Source organism: Microtus oregoni, unplaced genomic scaffold (genome assembly GCF_018167655.1).
Source record: "Microtus oregoni isolate MIOR12 unplaced genomic scaffold, Mior012 000011F_ref0000422, whole genome shotgun sequence".
Classification (NCBI taxonomy): domain Eukaryota; kingdom Metazoa; phylum Chordata; class Mammalia; order Rodentia; family Cricetidae; genus Microtus; species Microtus oregoni.
In genome coordinates, this window is record NW_024543070.1 from 7,985,227 (window position 1) to 8,007,721 (window position 22,495).

A 22,495-nucleotide genomic window follows, 5' to 3' on the forward strand; every position below is an offset into this window, starting at 1 on the left:
CTTTCCCAGACCAAAGAAAGCATTATGCATCAAGGTACAAGAGGCAGACAGAACATAAATAGACAGGATCATGAAAGAAATGCTCCAGAACACATAGAACTGAAACACTTACTGTTTAGAATAACAAAAGGTATTAACAGCTGCACAGAGAAAACAATAACAGACATGTTAACACGGATGGGGGAAAGCCCATGAGGTCTCAAACCTACACAAAGAACTCCAGGCAATTAAGGAATGCTGAGAGCAGAGAAATATACTCTTTCCCAGTAAGAGCACACCAACTGTTTAATCACACCAAGTGGTCATTCCTGAAAACATATACATATGAGTAACATTATATAGACTGAGTAGATTGTAGTCATGTATTTAGAAATAAATATGTGTATCATTTAACAAGAATTAATTTAAAAAGAGAACAAAAACTTGAAAGAGCACAAGGAGGGGTATTTGGCAGTGTTTGGAGGGAGGAAAAGAAAGGGGGAATGATATAACTACATTGTAATCTCAAAATATTTTAAAAAATTTTAAAGCTGCAAGGGAAAAAGCCAAAGTCACATATAATGGCAGATCCATTAAAATAACATATGACTTTTCAGAGGACTCTAAAAGCCAGAAGAACCTGGACTGACTTCTACAATACTCTGGAACAATCTTTGTATACTATAAATATGCATTGCTTTCATTGTTAATAAAAAAAAAAGCTAGCTGGGTGATAGCTAGACAGGATTTTCAGGACAGAGAGAATTCTGGAAAGAAGAAAAGGCAAAAATCAAAGGTGTCACCAGCCAGATGGAAGAAGCAGGGCTTGCGAGAGCGGTAAAAGCCACAAGCAGGGGGCAACATATAGATTAATAGAAGTTGGTTAATTTAAGTTGTAAGAGCTAGTTAATAATAAGCCTGGACTATCAACTGAGCATTTATAATTAATATTATGACTATGAGTGGTTATTTGGGAAGCAACTGCTGAGACACAGAGAAACTTCAACTACACTACAAGCTCTGACAAACTACACATGCCAGAGTATTATACCCAGCAAAACTATCACTCACAATCTACAAAGAAAGAAAAACATTTCAAAATAGAAACAGCTTCAAACAATTTGAATTTACCAATACAGCTCTGCAGAAGGCACTAGAAGGAAAATTTCCATCTGAAGAGAAGGTTAACTATACCAAGTATACCCATGAGTACACACACACAAAAAAAATAATCAAGAGAACAGTTAATAAAAAGGAAAAGGGAGCTGGGCAGTGGTGGTGCACGCCTTTAATCCCAGCACTTGGGAGGCAGAGGCAGGCTGATCTCTGTGAGTTTGAGACCAGCCTGGTCTACAAGAGCTAGTTCCAGGACAGGCTCCAAAACCACAGAGAAACCCTGTCTCGAAAAATAAAAAAATAAAAAAAAAAAAGGGAAAAGGGCACACAATAACAGGAATTAAAAATAAAACACAGCTCATTAATAACTCATTAATATTAGCATTATCTATTCTCCAATTAAAAGACACAGACTTTAATAAACCAGATTATAAAACAGAATCCATCTTTCTGCTGTATACAAGAAATATAGCTCATCCCCAAAAGTTAGAAAGCACTTTAGGGTAAAAGGATAGAAAAAGGTATTCCAAGCAACTAGATATATGTATTCCACCAAACTGGAAAGCCTAAGACAAATGGATGAATTTCTTGATATATACGACCTACCAAAGTTGAATAAGATAAAATGAACAATATAAAAAGACTCATATAGCCTAATGAAATTGAAGTGGCAATAAAAAAAAAAATCTCCCAACCAAGAAAAGGCCAGACCAGATGGATTCAGTACAGAATTCTATTAGATCCTCAAAGAATTAACATTGATACTCTTTAAATTGTTCTACAAAATAAAAACTGAAGGAGCATGTCCTAATTATTTCTATGAGTCCATGATTACCCTGATATCAAAGCCACACAAAGATCACCAAAAAGAATATAGAATAATATTCCTTATGAACAAAGAACAAACATTTTCAATAAAATACTTGCAAACTGTTATGGTAAAAATAAAATGCTGCAGTTCCCTGAGGGGCACAGCAGTGGGCCATGAGGGCCAGTGAGTCCCAGGCAGGGAGGCATGCAGCAGGTGAGAGACCTATTAGGCATGCCATGCAGATAAAGTGGGTATTTATTTAGTGTGTTATGGAGGGGAAAGGGAAGAAAGGAGAAGAGCAGAGAGAGAGAGAGAGAGAGAGAGAGAGAGAAAGAGAAACAGAGAGAGGGGGTGAAGAAGAGAAGTAGGGAGAAGGGAGCAAAGCAGAAGCAAACTCTTCGGGAGAGAGATGGGAAGGAAGGAATTCAGGCTGGAAATAGAAGGAAGATCTGCTTGCCTCAGAGGACAGGGGGAGGGAAGGAATGGGGCTTGTCTCTTAAAGGGACAGGGCAGACCATTACACAAACCAAATTCAAGAATACAACCAAACAGTTATCTACCATGATCTCTGGGTTTCATCCCAGGATTGCAGGGATGGATCAAAAACACACTGACACTTCACTAAGAAAATATATTTTCTTAGTGAAGTGTCAGTGTGTTTTTGGTCATTTTATCTTAGTTGTGGATAAAGAATGAAACACAATTTTAATATCTACATTAACAAAATAGAATTCTGTTGAGTAACAAACTGATAAGGAAATTAAATGTAGATTTTAAGTATTTTGGTGTCTTAGAATATTCAAAGCATTGATGATAATCAAAATTACCAGCACTTGTTAGAAATGACATTGTATTCTCCGCAATTTACTTTTTTTAATTCCACAGACTATAATTAGCCTGGAAGTGGTTTAAACTATTACCCAACAGAGTCATTCATTTATCTTGGGGATTATTTTATTCCATTTGCTGGTAAAGAAATAAATGTAAGTGACAGAATGAAACAAAAAAGTCAACAGTGCAGAAGGCTTTTTAATAAATTACATTTTGGCAAATGATCACAGGGCAAATTAACAAAAGCTGACTCATGCTGATCTCATTTATTTGTTCTATACATATCTGATTAATCGGCATTAATTCTGTTGATGGAAACAGGAGAACTCCATTGTTATATACAGATTACAAACGTAAACACTTAGCATTTCCCACAACTACTTTGAATGTTATGTTAAATAATACTGTGAATGCCAGAACTGGTTAGGCAGGCAAAGTACTCTACTGCCCCCTAATGAAACAGACCAAGCAAAACCATAACGAAACAAGAAAACTTAAAGTGTCTGTGAACTAGAAAATCACCTTACTTTGCAGAACTCACTTGACAGGTACAAAGGGTATTAGCTGAAATTAACTAGCCTATAGATCGGTCCAAAAGCTACAACCATCCACTTTTCGTGATAAAATTAGTAGCAAAACAGGAAAGCCTTGAGACAGAAATATTCTTAGGGCAAAGATAACATGGCCAAACAATGTTATCTAGAATGAAAGCAAATGAAAACTCCGTTGCAAGCAACGGGTGCCTGAGCTGTAAGCTGACACCAGGAAAATCTGCTCCTTAGAGACTAGACTCTTGGGTAAACGGCACTGGGTGAACACTGTCCAGCTAGTCTCTCATCCTCTCGGGATCTCAATACGTGTATATTTTCAGGGTAACTATGCTATTATATACATATTTAAAAGAATTTCCACTTACAGCTTACTATTTTACATGAATGATTTTACAAGACGATAATTTTGTGCTGTGCAGCTCTTTCCATTATAACCTAGGTAGTCCCAACTCCTAATATTCAACAGCAGCTCCTCCTTCGCTACGGTTTTCACAACCTGTTCCATGTCCTTGCTCTTTCACTTTGGCCTATCAAAAATTCCTAAATTCTCATCTCAGAACATAGGAAACTGAGAGAGAGATAGAGATAGAGATAGAGATAGAGAGAGAGAGAGAGAGAGAGAAAGGAAGGAAGAACAATACAGTCTGTGGTCTTTAATAACAGAAACATCCAACAGTTGCCACATGAAGCAGAAATAAAAGGATAAAATCATGATAACAGAAAATGTAAACAAAAAAAATAATCCAACTCAAGGCAGAACCCAGCAGTTAGCTGAGCAGGCGATGCAGTTGTCAACTGTTCCTTGAGGCCAGAATCGCTTGGACCCAGCATGCTCCTGCCCAGGTTGACAGTGGTTTTACATTTCATTGTGTGTCTACTGTCTAGGAAACATTAGCTGGGTCAAGTCCACGTGGTGCCATAGAAGGGGGCAAGATAAGAAATGACTCAATCTGCACACAGGATAAAGAGCTCTTAGCCCTCACAGTGGGTGATGCTCTCCTTGCTCTTCTCCTGTGAAAGACAGTGGAGCTAGCTTTGCACACTACAAGGCTAACCAATGCTCATATGTAATAAGGTGCAATCAAAATTTCTAAAGAGAAACACGTGGAAAATGTAAATATACTTGAACCCATATCACAAATTATCTAGTTTCATATCTGTATTGGCTTTCTAGGCAATATGAATTTTAAAAATGACTGTCTTGCTGAAGTGTTATTGCTTCATTCGCACCCCCTCACAATGAAATGGACACACACACAAAGGCATGATTTTATAGCCATATGTAATGGAGCTGGGAGGCCTTGGGCACCCCAAAGAGAAGCACTATGAAATCCTTGGTGCCGAAAGTATCTAATATTTGCTGAAAATAATATCTCTTAGCTCATATAGTGCTGTAGCTCTGTAGCTACCTGGAGTTAATATACAGTAGTCACTAAGAGATCAAACAGAGACAGCACAGGGCTACTTAAACATGCCATGGTGAGCCCCAGTCTACTCCAATGCCTTCCAAACCATTCCGCCAAACCTAAAGGAACACCTTCCTTGGTTTACAGAAGGGAAAGGGACTTCCCAGGCTGTTCTTTTGCTCTTGAATTCCCAGTAAGCATAAATATTAAAAGTATATCGAGAAAAAAAGAGAGAGAGAAAGATGACAGAAAGAGAAAAGTAAATGACAGTAACTACATTAGCAAATCAATTTAGCAAGAGCTTTGGCCTGAAGCAAATGGATTGACTGATTGATTGATTGATTTTAGCTCCCTACATTGTACTGATGATGGTGATGATGATAACAGCCAGTACTGATAATTTACCACATTGGAGTAAGTACTTTATACACAGCAGACATGCAATCCTCACAGATACAAACCCTATATATAGCATCAAACACTATAAGATACACATACATGCTACAGGAAATAAGGTCTTACAAAGATTAGGTACCATGACACAATTATGTCATTACTAAGGTTAAGTTTGTATCATTTTCCAGTGAAATGATTGAAAGGAAATTATTTTGGAACATTGTATGAAACTAATACATTATATGTGACTTAAATCATATTAATATTTTCTGGTTATATATCCTGGGCTAGCTACTGGTCCAGTTCTTCAAAAAGACACAAATGCCTATGATATAATACCTAATTGTGAACAGGCTATCAAAGTGCATCCTATCCCATTATAAAGATAGCTACAGGAAGAACACATCAGTCACTATAACCTTTGCATCCTCAGATGCCCACAGCACCCTGTGCCCAGCTCCATTCAAACATCTCAAAATAACACAAAGTCTCATCTATTGTGTGTGGGGGTTACTCTCCCTTTCTTTCTTAAAAGGGTAATTACAATATAAAACATAATAGGTAGTTCTCATTATACCTGAAACATATTTCTCTTCATGCCACAGTGGGGAACCTTTCATGACACTTCTTTCACCTTTGATAATGATGTTCAGTTTGTTGTAAAGTTGATACTAAAGGAGGAGGTGCCCTCTGATGTAAGCTAATGCAAAAATCTATCTTGCGAGAGTTAGGACCGAAACACAAAAACATGCTATTCCCAAAATGTAATTCAGATTATCCAACCATCCCAGGCACTGGCTGGACAACAGCAAATATCCTTCTCTCTTTATGCACACAGCTTACAGTTTAAAACATACATACACACACACAGAGAGAGGGGGGCACCAAAACCAGTAATTTCATAACGACTCCATTAAATTTTTATTTCACACAAATGAAAAGACATTATAAAATGGTCTATAAAAGAAGCACATTGCAAGCTAAGCTGTTGTAGCTGATTTGCACTTACGTTTTTAAAGCCAGACTCCTCTATCAATGAGGAAAGGACCTACCAAACATTTCACCAGGGCAGTTTCTCACCTTGGAGTCCTCCTGGCTCACTCCCAGCTGTAGCATGGCCTGAGGAGACTGCAGTTTTGCTTGGGTCGAGTGAGCCATTTGCAGGTTGAGCTGCCATCCCACCGTCTCAAGCTACAAAAGACAAGGGAGGAGTGGGTTCAGATGGCACAGAAGAACACAGTCAACTTTAAGCACGTTTCTACTCTATAGGAATCAACACAAATAGCCTAGACTTAATGGGAAGTCAATTTCAGGCTCCTTTAACCTGAGATCTTGGTAAACTCTCCCTCTAGACACAGTAGATCAGCCTCGTCATGCCTGTCAAATCCAACAGTAAAGGGGTCTCTAAACATACTATTCTAAAAAATAAGAATGCTAAGCAATCATATATATATAAAGAGTCAACGGTGGGTTGTTTGGGAGGGGCAGGAGTGAACACAGGATATTTCTCAAGCCCATTATGTAGTGCAGAAGTATACGTATAGGCATTATGGAGCCCTTCAACTCCTGATCTTCCTGCCCTGCCTCCCAAGTACTGTAATTACTAACATGTGCCACCACATCCAGATGGTTTTTAAAACCTACTGTCATTTTAAGATAGCATTTTTTAAATGTGCATTTAAAAACATACAAATTTCAACTAGTAAATAACATATTTTGGTGAAAATTCTTTACTGACTTCCTACTATCTTTAAACACTGTGTGGATGGAGCACAAACAAGGCTTTCTTTCCCTTGTCCCACCTGCCTTCCTTTCCCCCTTTCTATTTAGAAGGAAACTAAAACACCCGGACATGAGGTTCACACCATGAGGCACAGTCAGTAAACAGAGCCAGGCAAGAAACTGCTGATGTACCAGCTAGCCTGTGGTACCAGAGAGGTCCTTACACTTTCCAACGTCCATTATCTTACTATGGTTCCCAATTATGGTAGAAGCTAATCACTTCCTTTGAATTTAAAAAAAAGTACGAGTTTATCAGGAAAGACAGAATTAGGAGAGGGAAACTACGGCACTTTAAGTTCCCTTTGGAACATCACACAGCAGAAACAGCTTTATGAGACAGTGTGGCCACGTGGTTTTAGATTCAGTTCCCTAAAAAATTTCAGGTTCCAAGCTTTGCGAAGTGCAGTGGTGTCAGGCCTCTGACAACACAGCCTTCGAGAGGATTCAGTTAAGCCACCTTTGCTCCAAGGGGCCTGAAAATCAGCATCACAGTGCTTATGGGACCGGAATACTAATTACTTGACTTGAAAGACCACTGAACAGACACAGCAGTGACGCAAAGCCAAGCTGGAAAGAGAGCAATGAAAGTACCACCAACGTGGGAGAGAGCAAAAAGAGAAAACAGAGACTCACTTTTGCTTCTCCCGGGTCCTTCAGAGGTATAGAGAGTGAACTCCATTTAAAGGTGTGTATCCAGGATCCTTAACATGCTGATCGCTAACATTAACTGGATGAGTCTCTACCACGGTGTCTAATATGAGCCCTTCTCTGTTTCCATCAGTCTCCAGAACAGACCTCCAAAAAAACGTCAACACACCGTGTCCTCAGGAAAAGCACTTCCAGGTACTCATGTGAACCTGTGAGCGTTTTTGACCTGACCCCATCCATGCCAGAGCTTAACGCATAGCTGGGTGCTGCCTACCACTGGTGTGAAACAACCAGACAGAGCACTGAGCTTGTATATCCTGCTTTGGTTCACATGTAAGCCATTGCTCCCTCATCCCTGGCTAAGACAGGGTCTTAAGATCTTGATTTCCTCACATCTACCTGAACCATCTGCTTATCCACCTCCTTAATGGGTAGCAAAACAGAAAATGTGCGTTATAGTGTTTGTGACATTTTAAAGCATTATAAATACAAGCCATCTTAGTCACCTAGCTTTTCTGTGTCCCCCATGTAGTCTTCAGTGCAGACAGCCATGACCCATCTCTTTACAAACCGCCACAGACTGTCGCCAACTGGATCCCTACCTTTATTTTATCTCAAGATCCCATTTTCCTTCTTCAAAGACTCATTAACTATGCTATGAAACTAAAAAAAAAAACGTTCTAAGTCTGGTACTCAAATTTTATCAAGAAACACACTTTGGCCCTAGACCCAGAGCCAGTGAAAGAGATATGTCCTGGCCCCTGAAACCAGAGCCAATTCTGCCCATGAGCAGGCAAACTAACGAATCCCTGAGCAGAAAAACTAACGAATCCCTGAACAAAAATCTCCTTGGGAAACAATGAGCCTAAGAAGCCCCATTTAAGTCCCCCTGTCAGTTCAGTTGCTGGTTGTCCCTTCCCACTCTGGCAGAGGCAGGCACTCTCCTGGACTCCTCCTTCCCAAATAAATCTCTTTCTTAAACGAGTTTTGGGTGAATATCTTCTTTTGCTAGTGCAGAAGAGGGACTGACTTAAGTGAGAGTCATCGGTGACATTACACAGAAACAGAGAATGAGTTAGGGATGTGATTCAATAGGAAGAGTAATTGCCTTAGCAGCACAAGGCCCTGGGTTCCCCAGCAAGTCCTTAACCCAGTATGGGAGCACATTCCTGGAATCTCAGTACCCAGGGGTAAAAGCAGGAGGCCCAAAGGTTCAAGACATCTTCAAATACTCAATGAGAATTTGACACTAGGCTGGGCTAAAGATCCTGTCTCAAAAACAAAAAGTGTATCTGAGTAGTGCCCAGCTAGCAACGAAAATGTCAAAGTATCCACTCCCATTGCTTCCATGTTACAGAGGGGAAAAATTCATGGGGGAATACTTTCTCCATTTAACCCAAGAGGTCAAAATTAACACGACCCCAAACTAGGAAATGGTTATCAAGAACCTAAAGTTTACGTATTGTGATGGCTACAAAATCACTTTTATAATGGACTAATAATAAATTCACAGCCATAACTAGATCACATAAAAGACTATCCTACAAAATAAATTGTATGTATATATCAAAAACACAAATGTCTAAAAAGAAAAACCAAAAGACAGAACTCCTTATGTTGCTTGGAAGATGTTATTTGCAAGGTCTGAAACAAGCATTGGCGATACAAATATGAGCAAGAGCTGTTTCTCTCTGACTAGGTAAGAGTCTCATGGTACACTAATTAGTCCTCTGAGACCCATAACGAGAAGCAAATATAGCTGTCATCAATATTTTAATTACAAGGAACATATCAAAATTTAGTGTAGAATTCTGCCTTATATTAGCCAAGTTTTATTACCTCTGCTCAGAACAAAGCTCTGTCCTGTGTACACTCTACAGTTGTTCATTAAAAGACTCAGGAATTTTGCCGTAGTACTTATATGCTAGTTTAAAACTCAGGGTCGGTATTAGCTTGCTTCCTGTGCTTCCTTAGTGAAGACACTAAGACCACAAACAACTCGGGGAGGAAAGGGTTTATTTCAGCTGCATTACAGTTCCCGGTCCATCATCTAGGGCCGTCAGGGCAAGAAGTCGTGTAGGATACTGGAGGCAGAAACTAAAGCAGAGGCCATGGAGGAGTGTGCTCCTTACTGGTTTGCTCCTTGTGACTTGTTCAGTCTGCTTTCTCATACAATCTAGGAGCACCAGTCCAGGAGTAATTACCATATAAATCATTAATCAAGAAAATGGCTCAAAGATTTGCCTACAGGTCAATCTGATGGAGGCAGTTTCTCAATTGAGGTTCCCTCTTCCCATTTGACTCTAGTTTGTATCGAGTCGACAAAAACCTATCCCACACAGGGTCTTTGTATCTTCATGTCATGGGTTTAAATGCTAGCAAAATAATGGTAAACACTTGGAGAATAAACCAATAATATTTTTAAATGTGTTTGAAACTCATCCCTCCTACATACATTGCTCCTTACCTGGAAATGTTACTAATTAGTTGATAAATGACTTTCTTCTCTCTCCTATGTCGATGTAGAAAGTTCAATGAAATATTAATTTATAAATACTCTACAAAACACAAATCTGAACATGGTTCAAATTAACAAAACTGGCTATAATATTAACCCTATAAAGCCAAAAACTAATAACCACGTCTGGAGAGATGGCTCAGTCAGTGAAGTACCTGCCAGGTAAGCATGGCAGTTAGATCCCCGACACCCGTGTAAAACACAGGCCATGAGCAGAGACAGGCAGAGCCCTGGAGCTCACTGGCCAGCAGGCCAGTCAACCAGTGAGCTATGGACTCAGTGAAAAGACCTTATCCCAAAACAGAAGGTACCGAGCGATAACGGAAGACACCTGATCACCAAGTATCAGATTCTGGCCTCTACAGTTCTCTCTCTCTCTCTCTCCCTCCCTCGCCGCTCCTTCCCTCTGTCTTTCTTCTTTCTCTCCCTCTTCTTTCTCTGGTAAACAAATTAGCTACCAGATACATTTTATGACAGTATTAATTTTTTGGATGGGAGAAAAGCATACCACACTGCTAGCATGCAAAATAAGGCTGCATGGGCTATATTAATATCAGACAATGCACACTTCAAGCCAAACGATGTACTTCAAGGTCATTTACTAAAAAGAAAACCCGTAGTAATAGGGAGCGATCACACAGGAGAACACAACCTTCGTGCTGGCTCAGAGGCTGTCTGGGTCTCCTGATCCTTTTCTCGATGAGGGAAAGATGAAGATAAAAGGCAGGAATTACGATTTTCCTGGGCCCAGATTTTAAAGAAATACTCATTATTTTCTTTAATACTAGTAATAGAACAAAAGAGAAAATGCTTGAAAAAGGAAAAGGTACATAGTTTGGACATTCCTGATTCAGAAATCCAAACACCAAAAATGGTTCAAAATTTTTCAATCATAACGCGCCACACAAGTGCTTGGAATTTGGGGCCTTTCAAATAACACATTTCACACTGTGCATGCTCCGCTGGTAAAGTGTAGGAAATAGCCCCAAATCTGAAGGTCATAAAGTCTGGAACACCTGTAGTCGCAAGCATTTTAGATGAGGGACACCTGACCTGGACTGACAAGTGTGGAGCTTTTCAGAGGACACTGGGCAAAGATAGTGCCACAAAGACTTAAAAGACTTAAGACACCCAGCATGGTTCTTTAGGCACGTCTGGGGCAAATCACATGACATCGTCAGAGGATGCAGCAAAGAGCACATACACATTCTAGGAGTGCAGGTATACCGTCTTCAGGCCGCTAAGGAAGAGGGCATTTTCCTGGTCTGTGTGGGCAGGCTCAGCATTTATTGACATAGTTTTCAACCAACCAGACCTATATTTAAAGCCCAAGGGCCCCTCTTCTCACCTCCCCACTACTGACCAAATCAGCTAATCCCAACCATCAGGTTTCTTCATTTTTGGTTAAAATTAAGGAAATCTGATTTAACCGCTGGACTGAGCTTTTGTGGGCAATGAGATATGTGTAAAAGTATGGGTAACACATCTGCCAAAGAAGATATTAAAAATAGATACTATAAAATAGATGATACTATAAAATAGATGACCCTATAAAATAGATACTAGAGACTACTCTCCAGTCCTCCCGTTCAGGTCAAGATCACTGTCAATTATCTTACCATAACTCCCTTGAGTCTCCTCTCAGCCTTTCTAAGAACTTACAGACTTTAACTCCCTTCGACCGGTCTAGCTGATTTCAGAGCAGGTCCTTCCCATTTATTCAAAACAGTAAGACATTTCTGTTTTCTTTTCGAAAAGATTGTAGGTGGGAATTTTGTCCCTTCCTATGAATTTAATTCCGTGACTCAGTTCTGAAGGTAGCTTTTCACAGCTTGACTTCCCTTGCTGCTACAGTGGCAACATTCTCTGAGTCCCATACCACACAGCCATTCCCCGTCTTGCTCCTTCAGCCTGTGAGTGCAACGCTCATTTCTAGCATATAAGTTATTTCTCTTCTTTATAGACCTGCTTCTTTTGTTCTTAAAAGAAAACCCACACAGCTGTTTATTTTCAAGTATGTTCTATCAATTTGTTTCAGATATTTCTTATTTAAAGCCAGAATTGATTTCACACATTCTAAATTCGATGGACAAGAATCTTAAGATTTATTTCTGTTATTAATAAAATATTTTTATTCGTTAAAAAATATTTTAATCAATATTCTAAATGAATTAATGCTCCCTTTCAAGTTTTATGACTGTTTTTAAATATCACTATGTGATATTTGCCACCAATGTATACACTACTTTTGATACATATAGAGTGTTCATAGGGGTATCAGTTAAAAATCAGTAACTGGAAGAACATTAAAAAAAAAAAACGCCAATATCTGGAAGTTAACCACATGCTTTTAAATAATGCCCAAGACAAAAAATATATATATTTGAGATAAAAGCAGAACCTACAGGGAAAAAATGGAAAATCAATCTTCAACAAAATCAAAGTGCTCGCTCCGCAGATGACCCCATTAAAACACAAGTTACACTATACAGCAGGGGTGAGCGTGTGCAGACCACACGTCTGACAAAGGATTGGTACCTTAGATAAATGAGAAGCACCCAGACCATAGGACACAACTTAAGATGTGGCCCTCAGCAATCATCAAAGAGGGATTTTTTTTTTGTTTGTTTTGTTTTTTTCCCCAGCAGAGGAGTGTTGCATTGATCCACAACTGGCCAAACTGCACAGAGTAAGTGACAATGAAGCCCCAGCCCCAGCTGGTGCACCTACGATGTAATCTGCACACCTACAGCTCAGGGAACATCACAGAGGAGGGAGCAGAAAGACCGTAAGAACCAGAGGACCAGGAGGCCAGCTGTGAGAGAGCATCCTCTAATCATGGGGAAGATGGGGATGCTGCGCCCATGGCGTTTTAACAATACGGCTCTCTAAAGAAGACCCACAAAACAACCACACGAGCTGACGTGACATGGAGGGGATGAGTTTTACAAGACGCTGTGTTGCTTTCTTTCGGTTGCTACAACACTGACCAAACAAGACTTAAGGATGGAAGTTTATCTTGGCTTACAGTTCTGGAGGGAGTCAAACAGGCACAAGAAGCTGAGAGATCACATCTTCAACTGAAAACACGGAGTGGAGAGTGAACCCAAAGGCAGGCGAGCCTGGCCCCAGTGATGTGCTTTCTCCAGCAAGGCTCCAACTCCTAAAGGTTCCACAGCCTACCAACAGCACCAGACACTCAAATGTGAGAGCATACACAAGACAAGTAACTAAACACCACAGCCCCCGCCCCCAGACAAAGAGCTACAGGCAATAAACGGTTTAAACAGTTGCTGAGAGAAAATTCCGTTTTCTCCAGGGATGATCCCCCTGATAGGCTATCAAATCCTAGGTGGGCGGTCTTAAGATACATACACACATTAGCAACACTGAACAGACTCAGTAGGTTTTGTGTTTGTGTGTGTGTGTGTCTAGCAATAATACTTAAAAATGAGATCATGAATATGGGGGGGGGGGCTCTGGAGTAGGAAAGGGAGAGGGAGAAGTGGAAATGATATAAAAAATAGTAGATTTTTTTAAAAAAAAATATGCACTGCACATAAAGAGATATCTCAGGTCAGGCGAGAAGAGAGGGCAAATACGCACAAGGAAGAATGCCGACCACCACCGTTTGGGACAATGTGAGACTTCACCACAGGCCTTCTAGGGCAGCCCAAATAAATGTGTCAATATAAGTACGGCCAGCTATACAGGAAATGTAGCTCTCCATACACTGCTGGAGGAGTGCAAAACAATGTAGCCACTGCATAACCAGCTATCACATGATTTAATAATCACATGATAAAAACTTGAGTTCACACAAGAAACCACACACAAATGTTCCTCTGTAATAATTCCAAACTGGAAATAGCTAAGATATCTTTCAAGAATTGAATGTTTAAACTACCCATAACATGGCAATTAAGAAGAAATGCTATGCCAAGGGCCACGGAGACAAATCTCCCAACAGCTAGTATAAGCCAGGAGTCAGCCCTGGAGATTACTGCACAACCCCGCTCACATGCCATGCGGGAAATAACAAGAAAGCACGGGAGGACACAGATCTGCGGTTGTCTGGGGTGCACAAAATGGGCACGGGGAGAAACTCCAAGAAAACAAGAACATTGTGACCTCAGTTTCCTCAAAACCACAGCAACATGAGAGAGACGTGTGACGGAGGCACGCTGTATCCTGACTGGTTGAATGCCACTGCCCTCGCTGTGATTGGGGAAGGTGTTACCAGCAGGGAAACTGGAATCTCTGATAGCTCTTACACCCTGCCAGTAAATCTACACTCGTGTCCCAAACCTGACTAGTGCCTCAAGGGAGCATACCAAGAAGAGGAAAATGAAGAACATAGAAATATATGGCTATTGTATGGAACACTTCCTACGCTCGTAACTACACTGTTCTTACGTATTTGATTAGTTAGTCAAGTCCCCTCCTCACAGCTGCTGTACTCGCCCAAGGCTTTTTCCACAGTCTGTGTCCAGAAAGCACACGGTAAAAAACGCTGCCTGGATCTTTCCCACACGGAGAAGGACTTCTGTTTTTCAATTAGATGTATGAGCTACTTTGCAGGGTTATGGTTTCGAAGCTTTCTCATTACACAGGCTCGTGATCAAGAAAGAAATGACTTTGGGGAAGATTGATTTCTCAAGCTACACAAGGCCGTATTGATAAGTCCTTGACAACTTGCATTTGTGCAAAATCCGACATGGGTCAGAGTCACACCTTCTATTTAGATAAAAAAAAGCAGTGCCTAGTCTTCACAGCACACCGAGGGAAAGTACGGAGACCATTTCCCCAGGAAACACAAGTGTGCCGAAGGAGAACGGGTGAGCCCAGGATTTAAGGGTAGGTTTCCCTGGAGTGCTGCCCACACCGGAGCACAATGCTGCTGCAGAGACGGTTACACATCAGCTTCTGCAAGGGGTCAGGGAGAAGAGGGAAGAAATTTGGGGAAGGTCATTACAATCCACTCAGTAGAGTCATTTGTCAAATAGGCAAAGCTGTAAACTGCTGACTGAGGGGGACAGTTTTATAGGGGGACAGAGTTCAACTTATGAAAGAGTAAGCAAAGGCTCTGGTCACAAGTCTGAACAAAGCTGATGTCAGAATAATGTAGGAAATGATCATTACATTATCAAGTAATTCAAGGAAAACAAGCCATTCCCTGCTTTGCATATAATAGGTTCCTAATTACAAGAGTATATATAAAAAAACTAGATAAACAAAGGAATTAAGTTTTATCCTCATTTCCCTCAGAACCAAAAACCAACTAAACAACAAAAACATACTATGGCATTAGACAAATCTGTACTGTCTAGCATTTTATATGTTTTTTTTCTTAAATATTACTGTTTCAGTTAGGTTTCTGTTGCTGTAACAAACACCATGACCAAAAGCAACTTGTGGGAGGAAGGATTTATTTCATCTTACAGGCTATGGTCATCCTTAGGGGAAACCAAGAAAGAAATCAAGGCAAGAACTTGAAGCAGAAAGCGAGGAAGAACACAGGTTCTTGGCCTGCTCCCTCTGACTTGCTCGGCTGTCTTCTTACAGCTCAGGACTCCCTGCCCAGGGACAGCATCATCCACAGTGAGCTGGGCCACCTACATCTATTAGCAATTAAGAAAATGCCCCCACAGACATGGTCATAGGTGTGGTGGCATTTCATTTGTATTTTAACAAATAAAGCTTGCCTGAAGATCAGAGAGTAAAACAGCCCCACTGGTCAGCCTTACAGACCAGGCAGTGGTAACTTTAATCCCAGTAGCCACAGTAGTTGCCATAGAAACCGAGTGGTGCATGCCTTTAATCCCAGCCCTAGATGGGGATTATAAAATGGGAGCAAACAGCTCTCAAACACAGTCTCATTCTGAGATTCCCAGAGGCTGGATCGCCATTTCGGACTGAGGTGGGGGTAAGAGTCAGTGACTGGTTGTTTTGCTTTTTGGATTTCAGGTGAACTCCAATTTCTCTCTCTGAGTTTTTATTAATTGTGCTTCACATAGGCCAATCCAAAGGAGATGGCTCTTTGGTTGAGGTTCCTCTTTTAAGGTGACACCAAGTTTATGTCAAATTGACAGTAGAAGCTAACAATTTATGAATCTTAAGCGACAAGCCTTACAATTTGAGGGGAAACCTGGTTTGGTCGAGACAGTAACGAATCCTACCTCTAAGTAAACAGTATTGATACTTATGAAAATATCTGTCACACTGCACTTTCACCTTAGCTTTCTATCCGTTTTTAAATAGCAGTGGAAATGATGAATCGGCCAGAGCTGCAGCAGAAAAGCTGGTGATGCTCTCAACACGCATGCCTGAACGCCACGAAGCACAGGAGGTCACATTTCAAAATGCCAACGAGTCGGCTGGTAACGGGATTCTGCATTCTGCACCCTGTGAGAACTGTAGCAGGACTGATGGCAAGCATATGGAAAACAAATGTCAGTAAATAAGTCAGCAGCCATCTGTGCGAATAAACTCACAGTGACAGCGCCACCTCCTTTCACCTTCGGGGAAAAGATGGGATGTGATGGAGGTGGACTCTATCCACTAGGTGAACGGAGAGGGGGTTAACAGAGAGACAGACACCGAGAAAGACATGGAGACACACAGAGAGAAAACAAACAAACAAACAAACAAAACAAAAAACCTGAGCACACATTATAAAGCTGACATTCACTCCAGAGACAATGAAACCAAGCCACTGTAAAGTAAAATTGGTTTAAAACCACAGGCCTATGACAGATTCCCTGAACATGCCTAACAGCTCAGAGATCCCCTTAACCTGGTCACAGCTGTAAGAAACAACACTGTTCAGAGACACAGTTACGTATAATACAGATACACAGATGTGCAGATACTCCCCAGCGGACACTACACGGCTCCAAATCATTCCCCATTGCTGCAACTCAGCCGTTATCTCAGCATCGTAACTGCTCTAAGAACAGATTCAACAACCCTTTCGTAATGACACACTATGCTCTAGGTACCACTGCAAGCTTGCAGCTTAATAATACTAAAGCAAACAAAACAACAACAACAACAAAACAAATACCTACTCCCTAAGGCTAACATTCAAGTGCATAAAGATCCATTGATGATTAATAGATAAGCAATACTGCATGGTACTGAGTGACAGAATAAAAACAAGGTCAGGTTAGAAATGGCAGACAAGAGTTTAATGTTAAGCGACTTAGCCAGGAAAACAATCTGAGACTATACAAGCCTGAAGATGTGAGTTCAATGTTAGGAGCCTAGGTAAAAAGCCCAGTATGGTCGTACCCATCAGTAATCCCAGCACTGCTACAGCGAAATGAAAGGTAGAGACCCACAAGATCACAAGACGGGAAGTGGCGACGGGAGAACAGACAGCTCTTGGATGTATGTATGGAGCAGCAGAAACAAGAGAACTCTGGACTAAAAATCTCAAGGGGCCATTCTTCTGGGGACTTGGAAGACAAGAATGTATACAACAAAGGCCTGGCCTATGAGGACTCCATTGGGGTCTGTGTCGGGGCATTTGTGTGATATTCTAGCAAAGAATCTAGCTGCATCCTGACCTGTCCTGAAAATCTGAGTGAGGTTAAGTTTCAAGGTAATGAACTAAGTCGTTTGATAGAAGAAAACTGAGGACAGGGTAGCCCACAGGTAGTGGCATAGCTAGTGTTAACTGCCCTCACCAGGTCTGTAGTGAGATATGAATGAGAAGCTTGGTGAAGAAAGGTCTGGAGTATTTGCAGTAGTTACAGAGACTAGTGTCAGGGAAGAGTAACCTGGCATTTTACACCAGGACACTCATAGAAGGCTCCATCTTGTGAAAATTCAGGTCATTTGAAAGAGAAAACTCACAATGCTCCGGAACTCCGGTCATTCTTAAAAGCCTCTTTCTTGTTTATTTGTTTATTTATTTAAAAAAGTCTTGCTATATGGTTCCCAGATTTGTCTAGAACTGACTAATGCAGCCCAAGCTGCCCTTGAACTCAGGGTGATCTCCCTAAGTGACTGTCTACATCTACAGAGCATACAGTGCAAGTCTCTGGGAGGACAACCCATTGACAGTCCTCAGAGGATAGATGGAACACGCTGCCTTCTGCAAAAGTCCGAAAATAAAGGGACCAAACGAGTGATCTACTTTCAGTACTCTGTGCTTTCCATGTTACCAAATCATCAAGTCTTGAGAGGTAGAAATGTTTATTTTATAAATACCACAACTTGGGGATATGCACTAATTATACCCTCACTTAGGGATATGCCCTAACTATACCCACACTTAGGGATCAGCCCTAACTATACCCACACTTAAGGATATGCCCTAACCATACATTCAAGTTTAGATGCAAGAGTCAGCATGGTCTCACTTTCAGGGTAACAAAAAAATCTTATACTTCTTGACCTACAAACTTATAAAAAAAAAAAAAACATCTACCATGAGACTTCTCTCCAAATTCAAATTTAAGATGTTGATAAGACACATCAATGACTTTCAAATTGCTACTGCCCCCTGTCAAAAATATATGAACAGCACAAGTTTGAGGACAGAGAAATGTCATTCAACTAATGATCTCAAAATTGGCAACACTGAAAACACTATATCAGCTGTATTGAGCAAGTGCACATCTTGGAGCACGATGATGTAATTGGGGTAATCTTGCTAACAGTACAGTCCTTTGGCATTAGCAAAATCTTTATTCAATTTGTTAATGGTTCTGGTCTCAGCCAATTACTTAGGAGAGAACACACTTCTGTTTTGAATAAGACTGATTAAGGGTCTCTTAGATTAAAACGCTTTAAATTGACTGCTGTATCAACAGCTAAATCCATTATTCTTTGTTCCCTAGTAGAATTCCCAAGCTAAAGCTCCCTTTTAAAGGCAGAAATTTAAATGTCTGGAATCTAGGCTTCTAAGACAACGCGAGGGCCATAACATAAACGAACCACAAACACATAAAAAAAACTTAAAGTACAACAAAAAAAAAGTGAAAAAATATTAGGTAACAAAAAATACAGTTCACATCTCTTCCCTAAACTGTTCTTTTCTAACCAATAAGTGGAAATATCCCTCTTTATAAGAAAAGCAAACAAACTGAACTTCAAACTAGCACAATTTGTGTGAGTCAAGGACATTGGTCATTTAACAACTATTTCTGGACAATCTGCGGTCTCCCAAAGGTGACAGCAACAGTGAAGCAACAGCAATGACCAAGCGACAAACGGTCCTGTCCTGTGGAGTTACTATTATAGGACGGAAGCCAGCAATTTAAAAATATACAAGTAAAGCACCATGTCTAAAATGAGAGAAGCATCAACAGCAGCCTCTGCCAATTAGGACGGTCTAAGATAAATGTCACCTTTAAACACAGATCTGAAGACAGTAAAGGAGCCAGCCATATGGACATCCAGGAGAAGAGCCTCTGAGGCGAAGAGATCAGAGGGACTCAGGGTGAGCCAGGTGAGAGATATTAGGCAGTGAAGGTCAACAAGACAGACAGTGGGCTGAGGGGGCACCACGGGTCACATACGCAACTCTAAGAACTGAATTCTATCAGAAGCAACACAGAAGCCATTCATGGACTTGTAGCAGAAAGGAAGCAGAATAAAGCAGAGTTTAAAACAGTCATTATTGGTGTCCTGAGATGGAGAAATAGTTCTTGTTACATTAAGATTCTTAAAGACAAGAGTTATAAACATCAGACACGCTATTTTTCTATGACAGTTTTAAGGCAAAGAAAAATGAGTAGCAGCAGGAAGAAACCAAGGAGAATTTTTCTTAAAGAAAATAAAAGGACTCTGTTAGAAGGGAACCATTTAGTAAAGAAACATACATGTTTCTGGCTTTTCCTAGTCGTTGTAGTGTGGGGTGGTTAAATCTCTAACAGAAAGCATCAGGGTTTCGCTTTCTGTGATCAGTGATCCCATTCAAGAGAAACAGAAACATACATGCATAAAAGGACTTGTTAGGTAACTGAAGTTACCCTACACACAGGATGATGCTCATCCCAGAAGCCATAGGCTGCCAATAAAAAGCCCAGGGCCAGGTGTAGGTTACCTCCCCTCAAGTTGTTGGTCAGAACATTGCAGAAAGAATACAGGCCATTGTCACTGCTCTTGACTTCCCATAAAAACTTGACACTAAGACCCTATTGCTTAAGACAGCACATTCATTGATCACAGGACATGGAAAAATAAAATTGGTACTGACCAGGAAGATTCGTCCCTGCTAGCTGGGGGAGAAAAAGACACCAAGAGTCTAACCTGCTGGTGACCTCTGTGAACTGCAATAGTGACCAGTATGACAGGATATGCCAATGACGGCAACTGTGGCATGAATGTTATGGGAGTAGCCAACCACTTTCTAATGGATTTAACACTGTCTACACAAAACCAAACACGTCTAGTACGGTAATTCTGGCCAAGAACCCATGAGTGAGGAGCTCACAGGCCCCACAGGTGAAGCTACCATGATTATTCTCCCAAATTGGCAACGGAACAACTGCTCTCCAGACTCTTATCTTCTACTGACAGATCAGAGAAGTTTCTCTGAGCAGCAGCGGTGGTGAATGCAGAAGCTCACGGTGATCAGACTGCAGAGGATAAGTATCTGAGGTGTACTCAGTTGCAAATGGGACATCTATCTCCTATGCCATCTAAAGCCCAGGACCATCAGAGAGGAGGAGGCAGAAAGATGTCAGGAAGGACTGGAGTAACAGTGTCTTCTAACTATAATGGCATTTATATGCTAACAAACTGGCAGCAGCTGTGGTCGCCTGAAGATCAAGCCAGCCACATCATAGTACAGCTTAGGAAGAGGTTCACAAGCCCCACCCTTACCTAGGAGCTGTGGGCAGATGCTGACTCTCTTGCATGTGTGTTTTGTGCAGTGGCATGCCTTTGGTAGGGCCCACCAAGAGCATCCACTTCACCCTATTCCTATTCACTCTGTGTGTATGTGTTCATACATAACTTAAATGCACCTATGTTTACTGTTAAATGTTATAATTGTCTGTTCATTGCATCTCATTTCAGACAACAAAAAAAAATAAGTCTCATGTTGTATGTACTTTTAAGTCTCTTATAAAAATACTTTTGTTTAATCCAACTCTGCTTTAGCGGTTGAGAGCCAGTACAGTCAAGCTTGGGCCCTGTTCTCCAGGCAAATTCTATACTGTAGATGTACCTGATAGATTGCCCTCAACTGCTCAGAGATCTGGGGAATATGACATTTAAATATTTAATTATTAAAAACTTTTTTATAACAAAAAGAGACAGGTTGGCTCCTAGCAGCAGCACTCTATTTCCTCCAAAGAAGACAGAAGACAAATGGGCACAAAACAACATCCATCTGCAATTTGTTTCAACTGCCAAGTGCTGACCACTGGGCAAAACTGCCTTTCATCTAAACTGAAGATCACCAGACAGTAGAAAGAATAGCTAGAATCGACAGCGTTGCTGCTCAGGTTAAGGTGGACTTGTCTTCCTACAGATTTCTTAGCCCACAAAGATCTTCCGGAGCCTGGCAGGCCCTGAGCTAAACAGCAAAAGAAAAGTACGTACCTCAGAGATCATGGAGGACCCTGAGGTGTAACTCTAGGTGTCACCAACCAAGAAAGTTCTCTGTCATTTTTTAATAACTCGAGTAAAATATTATCCTTCTTAAAGATCTCTGATGCAGTTTGACAGCTGAGAGGTTTTGTCAGTTTAAAAGGACAACCTCACCAAATAAATTTCAGTAAAATACAAATACAAGTTATTAAGGTGTGTACCTGCAAGTTATAAAGGTGTGAGGACAAATACAAGTTATCAAATTTCTCTCTCATGCTGCCTTTCGTAGTCTTAAAGATACTTTTCATTATGCAAAAATATCTGTCACAGTCATTCTGATATAAATATGCTGCTGTTTAAGAATTGTTGTGAGTTCCTGGGAGCTGAATACATCCCCTCTCAACTCCATGGTTCTAAAACTTCTTTTTCCTAAACTTAACTTTGTCCTCTGTTCTGCCAATACCTTTAACAGCTGTAAGAGACACCAGACATTTCCATACCAGAAACACCAGACAGGAACAAAGAGACCATCTACCCCAGGATGTGACTAGCACCTAGCTTTCTCAGGTTGCCCTCATAAGATGACACCACAAATAAGCAGGAAGCAGTCTTGAGAATCTGCCTCCCTGATTCCTTTAATCTGTTGTGCCTAACCTCCCGCCTTTTTATCACAAAAAAGAGATGGGAAGTAATGGTCTGTCCTGTCCCTTTAAGAGACAAGCCCCGCCCACCCACCCTCCATCCACTGCTGAGGCAGGCAGATCTTCTTTCTGCTTCCAGCCTGAGTCTTTCCTTTCTGCCTCTCCCCCAAAGAGGTAGCTTCTGCCTCGCTCCCTTCTCTAAACTTCTCCCCTTTCCCCTTCTCTGTTTCTCTCTCTCTCTCTCTGCCTCTCTCTCTCTCTCTCTC

General features: G+C 40.9%; 1 protein-coding gene across 2 annotated transcripts in view; it reads right to left on the bottom strand.

Moving 5' to 3' along the window:
* Positions 1-22,495, bottom strand: part of Commd10 (COMM domain containing 10) — a 119,681-nt gene that overhangs the window by 79,223 nt on the left and 17,963 nt on the right. For both annotated transcript variants that reach the window (XM_041660258.1, XM_041660259.1), the window contains exon 5: positions 6,171-6,281. In XM_041660258.1, the coding sequence (XP_041516192.1) occupies positions 6,171-6,281 (111 nt within the window). The remainder of the gene's footprint in view (positions 1-6,170; positions 6,282-22,495) is intronic.